General features: G+C 40.2%; 1 protein-coding gene across 2 annotated transcripts in view; it reads left to right on the top strand.

The window, feature by feature from the left end:
• jag2b (jagged canonical Notch ligand 2b) overlaps positions 1-13365 on the top strand; it is a 48837-nt gene extending 35472 nt beyond the window's left edge. For both annotated transcript variants that reach the window (XM_051408724.1, XM_051408723.1), the window contains 14 exons: positions 3021-3183; positions 3272-3433; positions 3857-3970; positions 4135-4248; positions 4467-4580; positions 5225-5341; positions 6028-6055; positions 6626-6711; positions 7533-7646; positions 7760-7875; positions 8509-8766; positions 8905-9036; positions 9880-10030; positions 10173-13365. In XM_051408724.1, the coding sequence (XP_051264684.1) occupies positions 3021-3183; positions 3272-3433; positions 3857-3970; positions 4135-4248; positions 4467-4580; positions 5225-5341; positions 6028-6055; positions 6626-6711; positions 7533-7646; positions 7760-7875; positions 8509-8766; positions 8905-9036; positions 9880-10030; positions 10173-10720 (2217 nt within the window). In that variant the 3' untranslated portion in view covers positions 10721-13365. The remainder of the gene's footprint in view (positions 1-3020; positions 3184-3271; positions 3434-3856; positions 3971-4134; positions 4249-4466; positions 4581-5224; positions 5342-6027; positions 6056-6625; positions 6712-7532; positions 7647-7759; positions 7876-8508; positions 8767-8904; positions 9037-9879; positions 10031-10172) is intronic.
• Positions 13366-17003: the final 3638 nt, after the last annotated feature.

Raw genomic sequence — 17003 nt, 5'->3', positions numbered from 1 at the left:
TATTGTTACATATCAGTGTCCTTGTCGCAGCCTTTTATATTTGAAGTGTGTGTTTGAAGCAAATGTAGGTTAGCAGTGAGGAAACTGACACTTCACTGCATCTCTTGGGCCCTGAATGGAGGACATTGCTGGTCAGGAGCCAGTCCTCTTTTAGCATCTCTACTATAAATATGAGCCTCTCTGAATGAGGTGACGCTGGATTTCTGCCTGCATACTACAGAGCTCTGATGCCCGCTATGGCACGGTGTACATTCCTGCCCTGCAGTGCCAAAACTACAACGCCTCCAGCATCATATTTCTCTGATTAGTATCTCCTCTCAAGTCTATGAAGGTTTGGTTGTGTAATAATGTTTTTGCCCATTCCTGATCTGAATGATTTCTTCATAAGAAATAAGGACGGCTTGAATCCCAGAGGAACTGCTTAAGTAAAAAAAACTCTTAGTAGGTGACATGCTTGTCTTGATTATGCAATACCAGTTTATGAATTTGAAGTCGTTTATGTCCCATATATGATTTATTGGGGGAGTCGACCCAAAAAAGATTTGATTCGGTCGGTGGGTGGATCAACCTCATTTGCTCTGACTAAAATATCTCAACAACTATTGAATGGACTTTGCTGCTTGGTTCAAACATTCATTCATTTAACATGCTTAATGCTAAGATAAAATAAAAATTACATTCTGGTCAGGCCTTTTTATCTTCACTGGATAACATTATGTTTTCAGGGGTCCAGAAAACAATCTCTCTGAAAGGTTTATTTTGTAGCTGTTGCATCACATGATCTTCATCAGAGTTTGACATGTTATTGACAAGAAGTTCTCTTAAAAAATGGAAATGTGAAAATATATCTCATTATAGACAACTGGGCAAACTCTATCTGCTGATGACAATTCTCCTTTATGATCAAATTCTCCAGAATAACTATTAAATGGACCTCATGACAACATGTCAAGATTGAAATTTGAACTTGTGTTGTCAGCTCTTTTCAAAGCCAATAAAGGCATAAAAAAGGGTTTGTTGTATGCATGACATCAGTTTAAAATGGACCAGAATGAGAAGACTTGATGAGGGGAAAAAAGCAAAGCACAACTAAGAAGCTCCAATATGCATTTGGTTGTTTAAATGGGCAAAATTTGAGGATCTAGTTAATGATTTTCACCTAATAATCGTTTTGTTCTAAATATCCTGCAGTATTTGTTTTGTAGAAGACAAGTAACATCATTTGAATTGTACAATAAATGATAAAAAAGTCTTTATTGCAGAATAGGTTTTTATGGTAAATTCTATGCCATTGCCTTGTGGTGTAAATACATTCTCAACCTGTCTGCTACAATGAAATCATGCTGTGAACAGTGCAAGCAGTTACATTAATGTGCAGAAGATTTATAGCCACTCTTACCCTCAGACACGATCCCCTGACCACACACGTGCAAATGGTAAAGGAAAAAAATGTATCTGGCCCAAACACTTAGGGTAAAATAAACTGTGTGTGACCACAGACTTCACCCACCCTGTTCCCCTACTCTTAACTCCCTTGTTTAGCACCTTAAATGGCAAAGGGGTTCAACCCAGAGTTTATGCACAGTAGGTTTCTGTTTACATAAACTGAGCAATTTTCACTCCAACCTCTTTATTGCATGTAGAAATGGCAAAAGATGTCACCATGGCCTCTAGTTGGGTTCTTTCTGTGTCACGGTGGTATGACAAGTGATTTATCTTTATTATATTCACCGTGGCTCTGCATGATGTTGGACCAGAGTCAACATTTGCCCTCATAATGAGCTATCTGTCTCTTGTCAGCTCAGGTTCTCTCACTCTCTCTCTCCTGCCAGGTTTCTGTCTCAGAATAATCTTGCAAGATTAAGCAGGGCAGAGATGTAAAACCAAAAGCGTGGATTCCCTTGATGAGCTTAGGGAAAGTTTGTGAGGCTTACTTTGCTCGTTCCACTTGCCTTCGATTTGTTCTGAACAGCAGCGGTGGGTTGAGCCAAGCTAAGCCGCTCACCTACACAGACTTTCGATCTGCTTTCTACATTGCTCGTCTCACTTCACTCGTCTTGTTTTGCTAATCACCAAATAACCATTTTAGTGAGGTGATGATGTTTGGTAAATTAAGTTAGTGTGACAGCTGTAGTCCACGAATTACAGAAGCAGGTTTGATGCCGATGATCAGTCCAGATTGAAACCATCTCACCTTCCACAACTGCTGTCTAAGTGTCCTTTGGCAAGGCACTGTACCCCCATCTGATCTAGTGGAGCTGCTCAATGGCAGCAGAGGGCCGTAGTTGTCTGTAAGCATTCGAAGAGGAGTGTGTTGGTGCTGTTATCTCTCAGGTGTGAATTTGTGAAAACATTTTGAATGTGAAATTAGGTTTAAACTACTTTCCCTGGATGAATAAATGTAAAAAAGAAGGCTTACTTTGCTGTTACACATACAAGTCATGCCTGCATTAATTTATTTTTGGCTGCTCAACAAACTGTAAACACAACATTGATATGAAGTTGTTATGGTCAACACGTTAACAAAAAATTGTTAATTCAATCATATTTATAGGAAGCAGTCACGTTTAAGGCTACCTGATGAGTGTTTATTCTTGTTTGAACTCTGTTTTGGTTACCACCAACTCCTGAAGGAAATAATAAGGCTATTTAGCTGTTAAATACTCCACTATGTTTACCAGCTAGTTGCTAGCTTTTTTTGTTTTGTTTAAAGCAGCTGTCTGCTGCTGGAAACGACGCAGATGCTGAGAATGTTGAGACTGAACCAAAACAGTACAGTTATGGGCCATAAAACCATAATCAGCTGAAAGGCACTTAAACACTTTTATATAGGAGAGAGACTACAGAGTTACTTAGTCACTCATAATGATGAACCCACAGTCATTTAAGCTGTTGTTGAAATAAAAATCTTGATTTGTGCTGCTTTAAATGCAATTGTTAAATTTAAGTTCTTCAATTTTGCCGTTATGTATTGTCTCTATTGTAAATTCAATATTTTCCTCTCTTCTTGATTTCCTCAGATCTCTAGCTGGTCCCCCTCCGATGCTTGTGATCCAAACCCTTGTGAGAATGAGGCAAAGTGCCACAGCATGGACCAGGACTTCTACTGTGCATGTCCTGAAGGCTACGAGGGAAAGACGTGTGAACGGCTCAAGGAGAGCTGCCAGACCACCCCGTGTCAAGGTGACTGAAGTCATCCACAATGATAAAACAGTATTGAACAAACTAACGTGAAAGAAAGGTAATCCATTTGAACTTTTTTCTCTTGCAGTCATTGACAGCTGCACTGTTGCTATAGCAACCAATGACTTAGCTGGTGTGCGGCACATCTCCTCTAACGTCTGCGGCCCACGAGGACGCTGCATCAGCCAGCCAGCGGGCAACTTCACCTGCATGTGTGATCCAGGGTTCAGTGGCATCTACTGTCATGAAAGTACGTAGAGATTTTAACCTGTTGAAGATCATACCTACAAATGAAATTAATTTCAGTCAACCATTGAAAATAGTTCGTGTTTTATAAATCGTTAATAGATGATTTCCTTATAATGTTGTTTAAGGCTGATATAACGATTTTTAATTTTTTTTATTAATGTGATAAACATTAAATACAACAAGAATGTGCATATACACAGTATAACATAGCTCTAAGCATATCTAATGATGTATAATTAACACAGTGTTGACCGATGCATAAATAAACACTTATAATTACACTTACAACTGCATAATCATGTGTTATATATCTTTATAAACATGTATTAAGTGTTTATTTTAACCCTCCCCCCAGCATTCAAGTGCTGCCAAAAGGCAAAAGTGTAGTCCTGTTGAAAGTATGTCTATCCAACCTTACTTTCAGATATTAACGACTGCATCAGCAGCCCCTGTGGAAATGGAGGGACCTGCATTGATGGAGTGAACTCCTTTCAGTGCTTCTGTCCTGATGGCTGGGAGGGTCGACTCTGCGACCTCAGTGAGTTCCTCGTCTCCAACGTGATTCAGTTGTGCAGTTGTTCTGTAGCTTTTCAGTCAGTGCAGTGTTTTAAACAAAAAGTCATACCTTACTTGGGTAGAGCTTTCTCCTCGCTCTGTTCTGACAGTTTTGTAAAGCTCGAATCATGTAAATCTTCTCCTCAGATGTCAATGAGTGCAGACACAACCCGTGTAAGAATGGTGGACGCTGCGTCGACCTGGTGAACGACTTCTACTGCGAGTGTGCCGACAACTGGAAGGGCAAGACCTGCCATTCCCGTGAGTTATGTCAACTCTGTGTTAATGTGTGTGTTTACGTTCATGGCTTGCTGTGGCCCCAACTCCACCGTGTTACACATCTAATGTTTTGACAACTACAATATGTTTACATGATGTCCACTCTGAGAGCATATCGGCCACACAAGAATGATCCTTTTTTGCTGATGCTGTGAATAGTTGTATGAAGATTGTGTGTGTTTTTTGGTAATCCTGGCCAGGAGAGAACCAGTGTGATGCCACCACCTGCAGTAATGGAGGCACCTGCTACGACCACGGGGATGCCTTCCGTTGTGCCTGCCCATCAGGTTGGGGAGGAAACACATGCAACACAGGTGAGGGTTTGGCGTCTAAGCGAGACCATCAATCATTAGTGTCCTTGAACCTTGACACAGTTTTGCTTTCAGAGTTGCAGAGAAATGCTAGTAAATGTGAAGTTCAACAAGCTCTAACAGCTTTAATAAGGAAAATAAACTCACCAAATGTCAAGAAAGAAATAGAAACGCATCTATTTTCTGCATTTTACAGAAAAATAAAACTGTACACCTTCTGAATTCAAGTTTCTCTTATACCGAACTTAGACCTTGTTGACCGATCTTAAAACACTCTTCATTCAAACCCAACAAAAGAAAACTCAGTAGTACTTGAATCAGATCCGTGAGCTGTGTTACAGAGGTCTGGGACCGCGCTAATTTAGGCTATTAGATACTAAAACTGCATTGAAAGCCAGAATAGGACAAAATATTAATGTCAAACAAACCATCATAGTCCTAAGTGGGTGACATTGACTGCCATGTAGTTTCTACCTCTAAGACCAAGAGTATATTAGTAACTCATTACAAGCCATATATTATTGACAACATTTCAGGTTAAATAAGCTCAGGAAAAGTTGTAGTTGTTTTTAATCTATGTTTGTGTGTGTGCTAACAATCCGGTTCACCTCTGTGATATTTGACTAATGCTTTCTCTCTCCTATCAGCCAAGAACAGCACATGCGCCTCCAGTCCTTGTTCCAACGGTGGAACCTGTGTTGGAGGGGGAGACACCTTCACCTGCATCTGCAAAGAGGGCTGGGAAGGTCCCACCTGTGGCCAGAGTTAGTTTCTCTTTAGCTCTGCATATAACTAATGTTTTAACCTTTTATGGCTCACATGCTCTGTGTTTTTGATGTGAACAGTGTTGAATAGTTGGAATGACCTATTTAAACTCCAAAATACAACTTTATTTATTTTATGCCCTGCAGAAAATTATTATTTTGTGACTGTTTTCTGAAATTAATTTTGGTTTACAATATATAACTTTTATGAAGTGACCTGCACCAATACCTACAATATCGGAGAGCTTTAAAAAAAATAAAAAATAAACTTCTCTGTAATGCAACAGTAATTAAGTAGTGTGTTAGAAAGAGACCTTACCAATGCCATCATCTCCTGTTACTTGGGGTGTGATATTTTAACATTGATTGGCCAGTTTTGGCTACTTATGATAAATAATAAGTTTGTCTTAGATTTCTTACAAGATAACTTAAAATACCAGATATACCATATGTTTTAGCAAGTCTTTTTGACTTAGTGAAGAAATGCAGAAATGTATCTGAAGTAGATCATTGCTGCTGTGTTAACAACTGAGCATACACTACCGGTATAAGGAGTTACAGGCAGCATTAATCTTGAATAATATCTATAGCTTTTATGAATGCAGTGGAAAAAAATGACATGAAATGACATAAACTTGGCACTGTAATGACACTAAAAGTCTCTTTTTTGTTATTCTTTTCAACAGATATAAACGACTGCAACCCTCATCCATGGTATGTACTGCCTCACACACACACACAACCTTTCGTCCTCTTTTCGCCATTACCTCCCTCGTCTCCACACTTCACACAGACCTTGCAGGCTGGAGGGGTGAAGGGGCGGTAAAAGCAGTGGAAGTTGTCCTTAAATCAAGCCTCAAAGGGGAATCTCTTAGAGCAGGGGGCTTGGATATTGAATAGGACAGAGAAAGGTGGGGAGAGGTTTTGTGAGGGGGGTACAAGAGTCCCACCTACCCCATGGTGAATGCAGGTGGGGGGTGGAGTGGCGGGGGGGAGGGCATACGTGTCCATTCTTCCCCTGCGACCTGGGGGGGAGCTGGGCTTTGAGGAGGAATGGAAGAGAGGCATGATGAGAGGAGGGGAGGGGAGGGAAGGACTGGACACAGCAATTAGCATCTGAAAGGTGGAGGCTTGTATTGATGAGTTGAATTGAGCCTTGTGACCCCCCCCCCCCCCCCACCACCACACACACACACAGACAAAAACAATGTGCTTTGTTGCAGCTGGAAAGGATGTGGCTCTTGTACAGCCTCAATCTTTTTTTTAATTTCTTTCCTCTCTCAGTTACAATGGTGGTATCTGTGTGGACGGAGTCAACTGGTTTCGGTGTGAGTGCGCTCCTGGTTTTGCTGGACCAGACTGCAGAATCAGTGAGTAATGACTGTCGTACTTAATCATATAACACCTGCTTGACAGGCAAAACCCAAACCCCAACTAAAACCATTCAAATCAAGATCCTGTTTCTTCAAGACCCTAACATAGCTATAGCAATGCAGTATGGGTAAGAGGATGGATAGAAGGAGTGATGAAAGAACGAAAGGAAAAGGGGGGCATGGAGGAGATGGACACATTGACACCTAAATGTAAGACCGGGACGACACCCTCTCCCTTTTTCTCGGTCCTTTAACGCCTCAGGGGTCAGAGGTCGTCCCTCCTCCATACTCACACAGTCACACAAACACACACAGAAGACAAATTACCCAGTGACCCCAAAATTCTTCTTCTCTGCTCTTTTGTTTCGGCCGGATAGCGTTCACCTTTTCTGTCAGGCTTGAATTTGAGAATTCTCATCCAGACTGTGTTCATGTGGAATCTGGTTGACAATGGCCGGGGTTCCCAGTGATTTGGGTGGGAAGGCACAATTGATATGTGTCGCTCAAAGAGCTGCTCATTTACTCCTTTTGGAAATTAGACCAGAATTGGTAACACAAGGAAAAAACATACAAAATTCCTGTCTTTTCTTAAATCTGAATTTGGGACCTTAGAAAAATTATCAAAAGAAAATATCTGAGAGGGGAATATCGATTGCCTGCAGCTTATTCTATGCAACCAGTGACATGGGATCACAAGAAGGCAACAAGGCCCTGTAATATCTAACAAAGTCAGTTCATTCCAATGAGTTGCTGTGATTAGTGGATTTGGCAGCCAGGGCCAATGTCCAACCTAATTTTGATGCTCTTCCTCCCTTCAGACATAAACGAGTGCCAGTCTTCACCCTGTGCCTACGGTGCCACCTGCGTGGACGAGATCAACGGTTTCCGCTGCATCTGTCCACTCGGTAGAACAGGCGCACGATGCCAAGAGTGTAAATACATCTCTATTCTCTCAATACTCACTCATTAATTCACTCCATCTTGTAGTTTCCGTACACATCCTGCTACAAAAGTTCAACATGTGTCTTTCTTTGTCTGTATGTAGTCATAGGTATTGGGAAGACTTGCCACTATGCTGGGCTGCAGTTTCCCCACAGCAGCCGCTGGGAGGAAGAGTGTAACAGCTGCCATTGTATCAATGGCAAAGTGGACTGTACAAAGGTAACATGGCCCTTTTTTTAAAACAGTGCCAGCAAATACCTGCCACTCCTCACTTACAGACAATCAATCTAAGCTAAAAACAGCAACCAGTAACAGTGCTGAGACAAAGGACTTCCAGCTAGAGTTCAAACAAAACAGAAACAGTTGCGATAAATAGTCTGAAAGGTTGCGTAGATTAGTTGTTGTTGTGGTTACATACATGTTAATTTCCTCTTTTAACCTCCTATTTGTTGTGCTTGTTTTGTAGCATTTAATTACATGTAAAAACTATGCTAAAATGTCATAAATGACAATTACACTTCAATTAACCAGTAAACATCACAATTATTCATATTAGAAACTGTTAAAATCATGCTGGGACAGTGTTTATTGAGACCAGAGCTGAAACTATAACTCAGTTAATTGATTTGACAAAAACTGACATTTTACAGACTTTTACAGAAAAGATTAATGACTTGATCGAGGAAATAGTCTAAAAGATAATTTATATAATGAAAATATTATTTGCACTCCTAAATAGAGATCATAGCTAACATTTGCTGGTTGTAAAGATAAGGCAACACGCAAGGCAATACGAACATAAACAATTAATGGCATTACATGTAGATTAATATTTTGACCCTGTGACATCAGGTGCTGTGTGGTCGTCGTCCCTGCCGCCTCCAGTCGTCAGGCCAGGACCAGAGACAGCAGTCCTGCCCGGCTCGACAAGAGTGCCTGGAGCACAGCTACCTCACGTGCTTTTCTCCCCCTTGCCATGAGTGGGGGGTTTGTTCCATGGCTGGACCCTCACCTCCACAACCAACTACCAAGTGCCAGCCAAACAGCGGGCATTTGGACAACAGCTGTGGTCACATAACACTTGTTTTCAACAGAGACAAAGTACCACCAGTGAGTCATCTCTTCACATAGATTTTTTCTTGTTGCAGTCGTGCAGTCTTGAGCCAAATAGTGTTGTGGTTTTTTTTTATGTGTGTTTTTGCTGATGTGTGTGTGTGTGTGTGTGTGTGTACATATACATATATTTAGGGAACAACAGTGGAGAACATCTGCTATGAGCTGAGGTATCTTCCTGACACCCGAAGCTTGGCAAAAGACCACGCCCTTCTCCTGCTCTGTGACCTCTCTCATTCAAATCAGGATGCTGTAGAGGTGGCTATAGTAAGTGCATGAACCAAATTTTGTTTTCCCAATTGAGTATTCTATGTCCACTATACTCAGGCTGTGTAAAATGTTCTAAAAGCTTATTAAAACTACCCCATTTCAACTGAGAAGCATGGTATCTGGCACAGTTTAAGTTGGTTGGGACCAAAATACCCAGAGAACTAGTGCTGTTCTTAAGCAACTTGTACAGGACAGTTAACCATATACTTGCTCATACAACCTGTTTCATTAAATCAGAATTAAGTCAGTTTTATTAAAGGGTCAAAGTAACACATTTTGTCATAAAAGGTTGTTCTAAGTAAAGTAAAGTTACACTCTCTCTTACAGAGAGTTAGTTGAGAAGCCTGATATCACTCTCATCTGTACTAAGTACAGGGCTGGAGCCAGGAGGCCCTTAGTTTAGCTTAGCATATAGACTGAAAACAGTGAGAAACTGCTAATTTGTATCTTGTTTGTTTAATTTGCACACGAACAGTTTAGTTTAGTAGTATAGCAACAGCCACATAACTACCCGTAAAGCCACTTTGGACAGAGCCAGGCTAGCTGTTTCCAGTCCTTATGCTAAACTTAGCTCATTGAATCCTAGCTCTAGAATACATAATGTACAGGCATGAGAGTGGGATCAATCTTTCAGCAGAAGAAATAAATAGTTATTCCACATATAATCAAACACAAAACTTTAATGCCTCCTTTTGTGTTATTTTGTTGTTTTTTTTTGCACTAAAGTAACACATTAGGGTGAAATAAGATGTAAATATTCCAGATGTTGTGACACAACTTAATGCTTGTTTCTAGCGGTTATGTCTAATTTGTTTCCCTGTTCTCTGGTTTGGTTCTCAGTCTTTCCAGCCAGAGGATCTACCAGACCACAGTCTGATCCAGGAGGCAGCCAGCGCCATAGTAGGCTCCTTGTCCAAGCGGCACAACAGCACCATCATGCTAGCTGTCATTGAGGTCAAAGTGGAAACACAGGTTATGCCTCCGTCAGTGGGTGAGTAATAATTAACAAAGGTGTGCCACAGGGGTTTGTTATGTGCTCCATTCAGTTCCTCATTATTGCCTTTTAACTACTTTCACTGATTTCTTCATCCTTGTCCTCCATTCCCTCCCTTGTACATCGTAATTATCAACAGATTACCTGGTGCCTCTACTATGTGTGGTCTTCTGCTTGCTCTGCCTCTTCTGCATAATTGTATGTGTTTGGTGGACCCGCAAACGGAGAAAAGAGCGTGAGAGGAACGCACGATTAGCCACTGACGACAACGTGAACAACCATTGGGAGCCACTTCGGCTCGTCGTGGGACGTCAGCAGCAGCAGCAGCAGCAGCAGCTGAAAGAAAGCAACAGGGAGGCCGAGCAAGAGCGCAAAAAGCTCATGGGCCCCTCCTATCGGACGTGTGATGAGGGCGAGGAGGAGGAGGAGGAGGAGGAGGAGGAGACAGAAGGCGAGCTTGAGCTCGAGGAGGAGTGTGGTGGAGCAGAGGCGGGAAAGCAGCCAGTTAGTAAGTACTCTAAGACTGCAGTGCAGTCCAGTGGGGGAGTGATCTGTACCCTGCACAGCTCCAGTTCACCCCTCAAAGCACCCCACCGGACCCCAGGCTACAGCCCCAAAGACAACCGCTGGAAAAATGTCAGTGCCGCCTTGACTGGTCAAAAAGACCTCAGAGACCATTGTGTATAAGAAATTTAAACAAAGGACTTGCAATGTGGAAGCGAGAAGCTGCAAGGCAGCGACTATTCTTATTTTTGGACTACTTTTGGAAAGAAAATAAGGCTTTGTGTTTTAATAAGCCGTTCTTTGCTTTGTTTTCATGTTTTTGTCACTGTCACCTGAAATTATTTTTGATTCAGGAAGCTAGAGCACAGTGAACATCCTTTTTTGCTTCTGTTCACTTATTTTTCTTTAATTATGTACAAAAGGAGGCAAAATAAGCTCTCTGCAAATTTGTTTATGGAATTGTACCATTAAAGAAACGATGAATCATCGAAAAGGAGAGGAAAAAAACAACCTGTAAAAAAAAAAAAAAACAGATGGTTATGATTTTTGTTAAATTGTCAGCGGGCTCCTGTTCAGTGTCTGTGGGGGGGGGCAGATACGCATTAAAGAGACAGTAAAGGTAGAGGTTTGAGGGCGATGGACTGTTGCAGCCACAGTAACAGAGGAAATCCTCCTTTGCTTTGTCTCTTTCCGGCTTTGCCCGCCGATCCACCTGTGGCCGTCATGTGCCAGCCTTACCAAAACACTTGGCCTGGAGGGGAGAGGGGACAGAAACCCCAGTGCCTACTATGTGGCCTTCCATTTTTTTTCTCCTGTCTCTCAGTTGTCTTGGCTGAAAGCTCTGTTTGAGGATATTTTGCAGTATTTGAGTTGGTAGCAAGTGCCTTTCTAAGAGCCGCGTCGAGGCTCCAAGTCGCGCTGCCCAGTTTGACCTCCTTGTTCTCAAATCTCAAAGGGATATAAGTGTAAATTTAAAGAGTTCAATTTCACAGCAACGCCATTCAAGGTATTTGATCAAAACAGAAATGAATACTCTGTACATATGTGTAAATACTAAAAGGAGTCGCTGTGTATATTTGAAATAAGTAACTTAAAGACAAGTCACACATTTTTATTATTATTATTATTATTATTATTGTCGTTATTATGATTAATATTATTTTTATTTTTTTTACAATGCCATTCCTTTTATTTATGCCAGTCGAAATACGCACGTTTTATAACACTTCATATCCAGAGTCCCACAGTTAAGAATCTTTACAATGAGGTACCACCTATGAAAGAGTTTCTGGAGGGTTTATAAATGGTTTGTCATGAGGACGCATTTCTTTTTTTGTGACAAACTGTCAGATCAACGGTTGTGGCTATGTCTTTTATACTTTTTAGTTAGTAAATCAGTGATGCTTTTCAACTTCAAGATTATACCACGACCATAAAATAACTGCCACCAGGACAACAAAACATTCCTACTAACTTTACAGTTTTGAAGTCTCTTTTCTGGCTATATGTGGTCCAACATTTCTAGTTCTGGTTTAAATCTTAAACTTCCTTTGCACCAGCAGAAATTATGGCCTGGATAGTTATTGGAATTAAGTAAATACCAATTATTTTGCACTTAATTTTCTCCATTAAATTAGTATCAAGAAGATGTTAAAGTGATTAATCAGTGTTCTTAATATTTCATATTTGTGTTGCAAAACAGATCAGAAACAATTTTAACATGGTCATTTAAAGGAGAAGTCAAAACTGTATCAAATAAGGCAGAAAACTGCTGTCACATTTCTCTTTATCGAAAGAAACTTAAAAGCAAGTTGCCCCACTCCTCAATCAGTGATGTCACTGTGCGTGTTTTGCCTAACAGCTAAGGGTCAGCTGTGACATCACAAATAGGGGTGTGGCCAGAATTGCAACCTGCTCCCAATTTTCTGCCCATAAAAAAGCAGAGCAGCCATCTACTTCTACATTATTTGACGCAGTCGTTATTTACCCTTTGACGCTCTTTGTATTTTTTAACTTGTTTTCTATTAGAAGAATCTCTGGTTTTGGTTGTTTGATTAGGATTTGGTTTAAAATGTAAAATAATTAAACTAGCTTTTGCCAGGCAGTGTTGCAAAGCTGCCAATATTATAGCCTTAAAAAAGTTCTCAAACCATTTCTAAACCCATCACAAACCCTTTTATTTCAGGTGCCCTAATGTAATGAGTAATTCATTATTTGTGTAATCAGTGGTCATATTTTTATGTTGTTGGTTTGTTTTCACTATTAAGGAAAGTAACTCTTTAAAACATTGTGTGGTGTATAGTGGTGTGTTTTATTCGCCTGAGTCAAGTGCTCTCCTTGTCTCACTTTGCTATCATGGAGATTTCTGGAATAAAACACTTGAGGATGGAGGATTAAGAAAAAAAACAGTCCACCACCACTCTTTTGAGAGTCATGAATGTGGATGTCAGTAGGTCAGATGTTGACATCGCGCATTAGCTTCATGTTTGGTTTAAAGGCTTAAATGAAGGGAACAATATTTGCAGATGTTTTTTTGCTACCATGCAGATGTGTTTTTTTTTTTTAAGTTACCAACTCAGTTCAAAATTACCCCTTTCAATATCATGTCATTGTCTCAAAAACGCCATCGTATTTTCTGTAAATGGGACACAGCAAAATAAAGAATTAAAGATGAATCACTGCTGGTGTTAAAAGCTGAATATGCATATTGTATACATTTTATTCTACAAGGGACATAAGTTACTTTTATACAAAGTCTTTTAGTGGATGTTTCATTGTTCTAAATAATCACTCCAGTTATTTATTAAAGCAGTTTTGACACATCTTGATCACGCTTGTAATATTTGGTTTTCAGTACACAACATTGGAAAAGCACTCTCACGACCTAAATATTACTGTCCAATAAACATGAAGCAACCAAATGCTGGTGTGCTGGACCTCAATCTATCAAAACATGTTGACACTGTGAAAAGAAGAAAGCTCATTCGCAAAATACTTTGACATAAAGGTCCACTTACTTGTGCTGGAACCTGTGACCATACCACACAGCCTTCAGATGGAGTTTGCTTAGTTGTCATGGTACTGTAGATGTTCGAACGTTCTACTTCACACTTTCTAGGAGCTTTTATCCATGTTTAAAAATCAAGCTTGACAGTTAATTCTTGACCTTGGAAACAGAAGTTGGCAAAGCAAAACTTACCTCAAGGTTCCTAAAAGTATATTCATCATGGATCAGGTGCTACACTTAAAACTATCACTTCAGAGGTAGAAAATCACATTTTTAGTTTAGTTTTCCAAGTCAGTTTGGGCACATTATGATACTGTAATTGCTTTGTGGTGTTAATCTAAACAACAAAATTTTGTATCTTGACTTATATTGAAAACATACCATCATCCAATAACAATTGGACAGTTAAATATAATGTCACCATGCCTTAAAGCTGCAGTAACAGTATTTCTGTACTAAGAATTGATCAAATGACTGTAATTGCTCGGATTGAACAACCCACAGAGAAGTATTACCTTACTCTGCAGTTGCCCTCAGTTCTAAATAGTATTTTAGTGTCTTAAAACTTTGGTTTTAACGCCCACAATTTACTGTTTAGATTCACTCTAACCGCTGAACCTGAACCTTATTTCCAGCTGCACCAGGTAGGTGTTTTCTGGGTCAGCAGGAAGTCTGCCAACTTTGACGCTAACATAGTTTAAAAACATTTAGCAAGCTAAAGAGCCAAATATTTCCCTTAGGAGTTGTTGGAGATCCAAAACTGAGATAAAAGAAGAGTGAACATTGAGAATATTGGCCTTGCATTCATCCAGGGGCCAGAAACACATCTACAAATGAATGCTAATGTTGCTTGGTGTCTGCCAGATGTGTAAATATGCAACTGCTTGCTAACATGTTTGCTCCAACAATTTGGTAAAAGTCAATTAATGCTGCTTTCACTGCTGATCCTGAGATCCCATTTACATATATATATATATTACATATTTAATGCCTCGGGACAATCAACCGTCACTTACTCTCCACTCTCTCACCATCTAAAATAAATCTTTGAGCGTACACATGTAGGCCATATCCTCGAGCCACTTTTGTATCACAGACCCATGTGATCAAGCAAAAAATAAACCGCAGCCCAATCAAATTGATTAGAACGTATTAGGATTGGTGTCGTGAGGAAAATACATTAGACTTGGGATCCTCTGCAGTGTAAGACTCAGAATCACACAAAAGCACATCTTTTCACCTTCAACAGGAATATTTCTTCAGTAGAAAGTACTGAGCTTTTTCAAATGTAGTTTTTCAATGCTTTTAACACCGAAAATAAAGCTCCATTCACCTCCATATTTCCGGTATGGTGGCAGAAATCGTAGACATATTTCAGACGTATGTATGTATGGTGGGATGAGTGAGCCGCTTTAGCTCTGCTCAGCTTAATATAATTATGCTGACTCTTAACTAAACAGCCTTATTTACTTCAAAATTAACTCTCAACCTCTAACTGTTGCCGTTTGCACAAGAATAACACTCTTCTGAATCCGTGCAGTCCTTGCCCTTGCCCTCATCTGTGTGGGCTGAAGACGGCGTGGATCGATCAACCCAATAACCTCACCAGTCTCCCTGCCGTCCTGCCATCACTCCCACCACACCAATAGAACCTCATCTCCTGTTCTGGGCCGATCTAGTCTCCGCCAATGAGAGGCTGGCGTGATCATCCTGGATACATAAAGATGTGAATGTTTCATGAGTAATGTTTTGATGCTGGGCGGAGTGGAGGTGGGGTGGGACATTTTTCCTCCTGACTCCCATGGGTGCCCCTGGCTGGCGCTAATAGGACCTTCCCTTGTCGGAAAGGCCATATCAACTTACACAGCTTTGTGGAAGTGGTGGAGTCATAAGGGGAGAAGGAAGCTGATAATGTTTATGGATATATTATATACGGATGGACTGTAATTTCACTTTAGGAAGGGTTTGGTCCTGTAGTCTCAGCTTCATTTGATTCTTTAAAGAGATACGTGGTGGATATTGACTACTCAGGTATCAGAATATTGTATTTTGTTTCAGGACTGAATTTCTTTTTGGTGCTTACATTTAGATATATTTTTGTATAATATAATTTAGGCGCCAACTTGTGCAAGAAGCAGGCCCAGTCCCTTACTATAAGCAGTCATAATATTGATTGGCCAGCATTTACTGGACCGTTCTCGAAATATGAATTAGCTGTACAGATCATCACACCACCAAACCAAGGTTACAGTCCAACTAAAATGTGTTGTGCAGCTACTAATTCTGATTATTTATTCTCATTTTCTTTATTTCATGTGTTAGATCGGTTGAGTTTCCCTTTGCATGCAACATTTTTTAGACAGCAACATTTAGCTTTCAACAGATTTCCTACAAAGTGAGGTCACTAAAGAAATGGTTTTCTCAGTTTGGTGAGGAAGCCCTGACCTCAACTCCATCCAACAACTTTGGGGTAAACTGGAACACCAACTGCGAGTCAGACCTTATTGGCCAACCTGAGTGTTGGACCTGATCTTGTGGCTGAATTGGAACAAATTCCTGAAGCCGGGTTCCAAAATCTGATGGAAACTTGAAACCAAAAGGGAGGAGGCTGTTAAAGCAGTTGATTAATACCCATGCAGGGGCAGATCTAGAGAAATATTTATAGGGTGGCAAGAGGGTGGCATGGAGACTTAAAGGGGTGGATGCTGATTTAATCACATATATAAGCAATATAAGATATTTTAACTAAAAAACATTACATTATTGTGGCGCATTAGTAAAGCACTGAACTGAACATCTAGAAGGGCATCAATAAATTGTATTTATATTTTAATTTAACATGGGTTAGGGTTAATACAATAATATAATGTGTTATATTTGACAGCGTTCAACACCAAACTGGTATGGCAAGACATTTTTTAGCCACCCAATGCCACCCCTCTAAATCTGCCCCAGTACCCATGGTTTTAAAATGAGATCACATATCTGTGTAATGCTCAGGGGTCCAAATACTTTTGGCCACCACTTGTATTGTTCTATCACAGACCTGGATCAAGTGGTACTGGTATTTTTATCAATTCCAAGTGGTTGTAAGTATAACCGGCTAAGAGGATACTTAAGCGTGGTTTAAGTATTTTGTTTTTTATTTCAGATTTTTGGATAGTCACAGAACTTGTATCTCTATTAATCAACACTTAATAACAGTGACTGCATGATATTAGTAGATATTTTAACTATACAGAGTTTGGATTCACATGGGTTTCCTCTGGTTGCTCCAGTTTTCTTTCACAGTCCAAAAACATTAAGTTGTGCTCTAATTTTCTTGTAGTCAAGTCGATTTTATTTATATTGCCCCAAATCTCAAATTTGCCTCAATGGTTTGTGCAATCTGTACAGCACACGACACACTAACATTTGACCTATTTTTGTTAATCCCATCAATAATGTAATGTCAAGTAA

This window comes from Dicentrarchus labrax, unplaced genomic scaffold (assembly GCF_905237075.1).
Source record: "Dicentrarchus labrax unplaced genomic scaffold, dlabrax2021, whole genome shotgun sequence".
NCBI classification, from domain to species: Eukaryota; Metazoa; Chordata; class Actinopteri; family Moronidae; genus Dicentrarchus; species Dicentrarchus labrax.
This window is presented reverse-complemented; position numbering and strand designations above follow the sequence as displayed.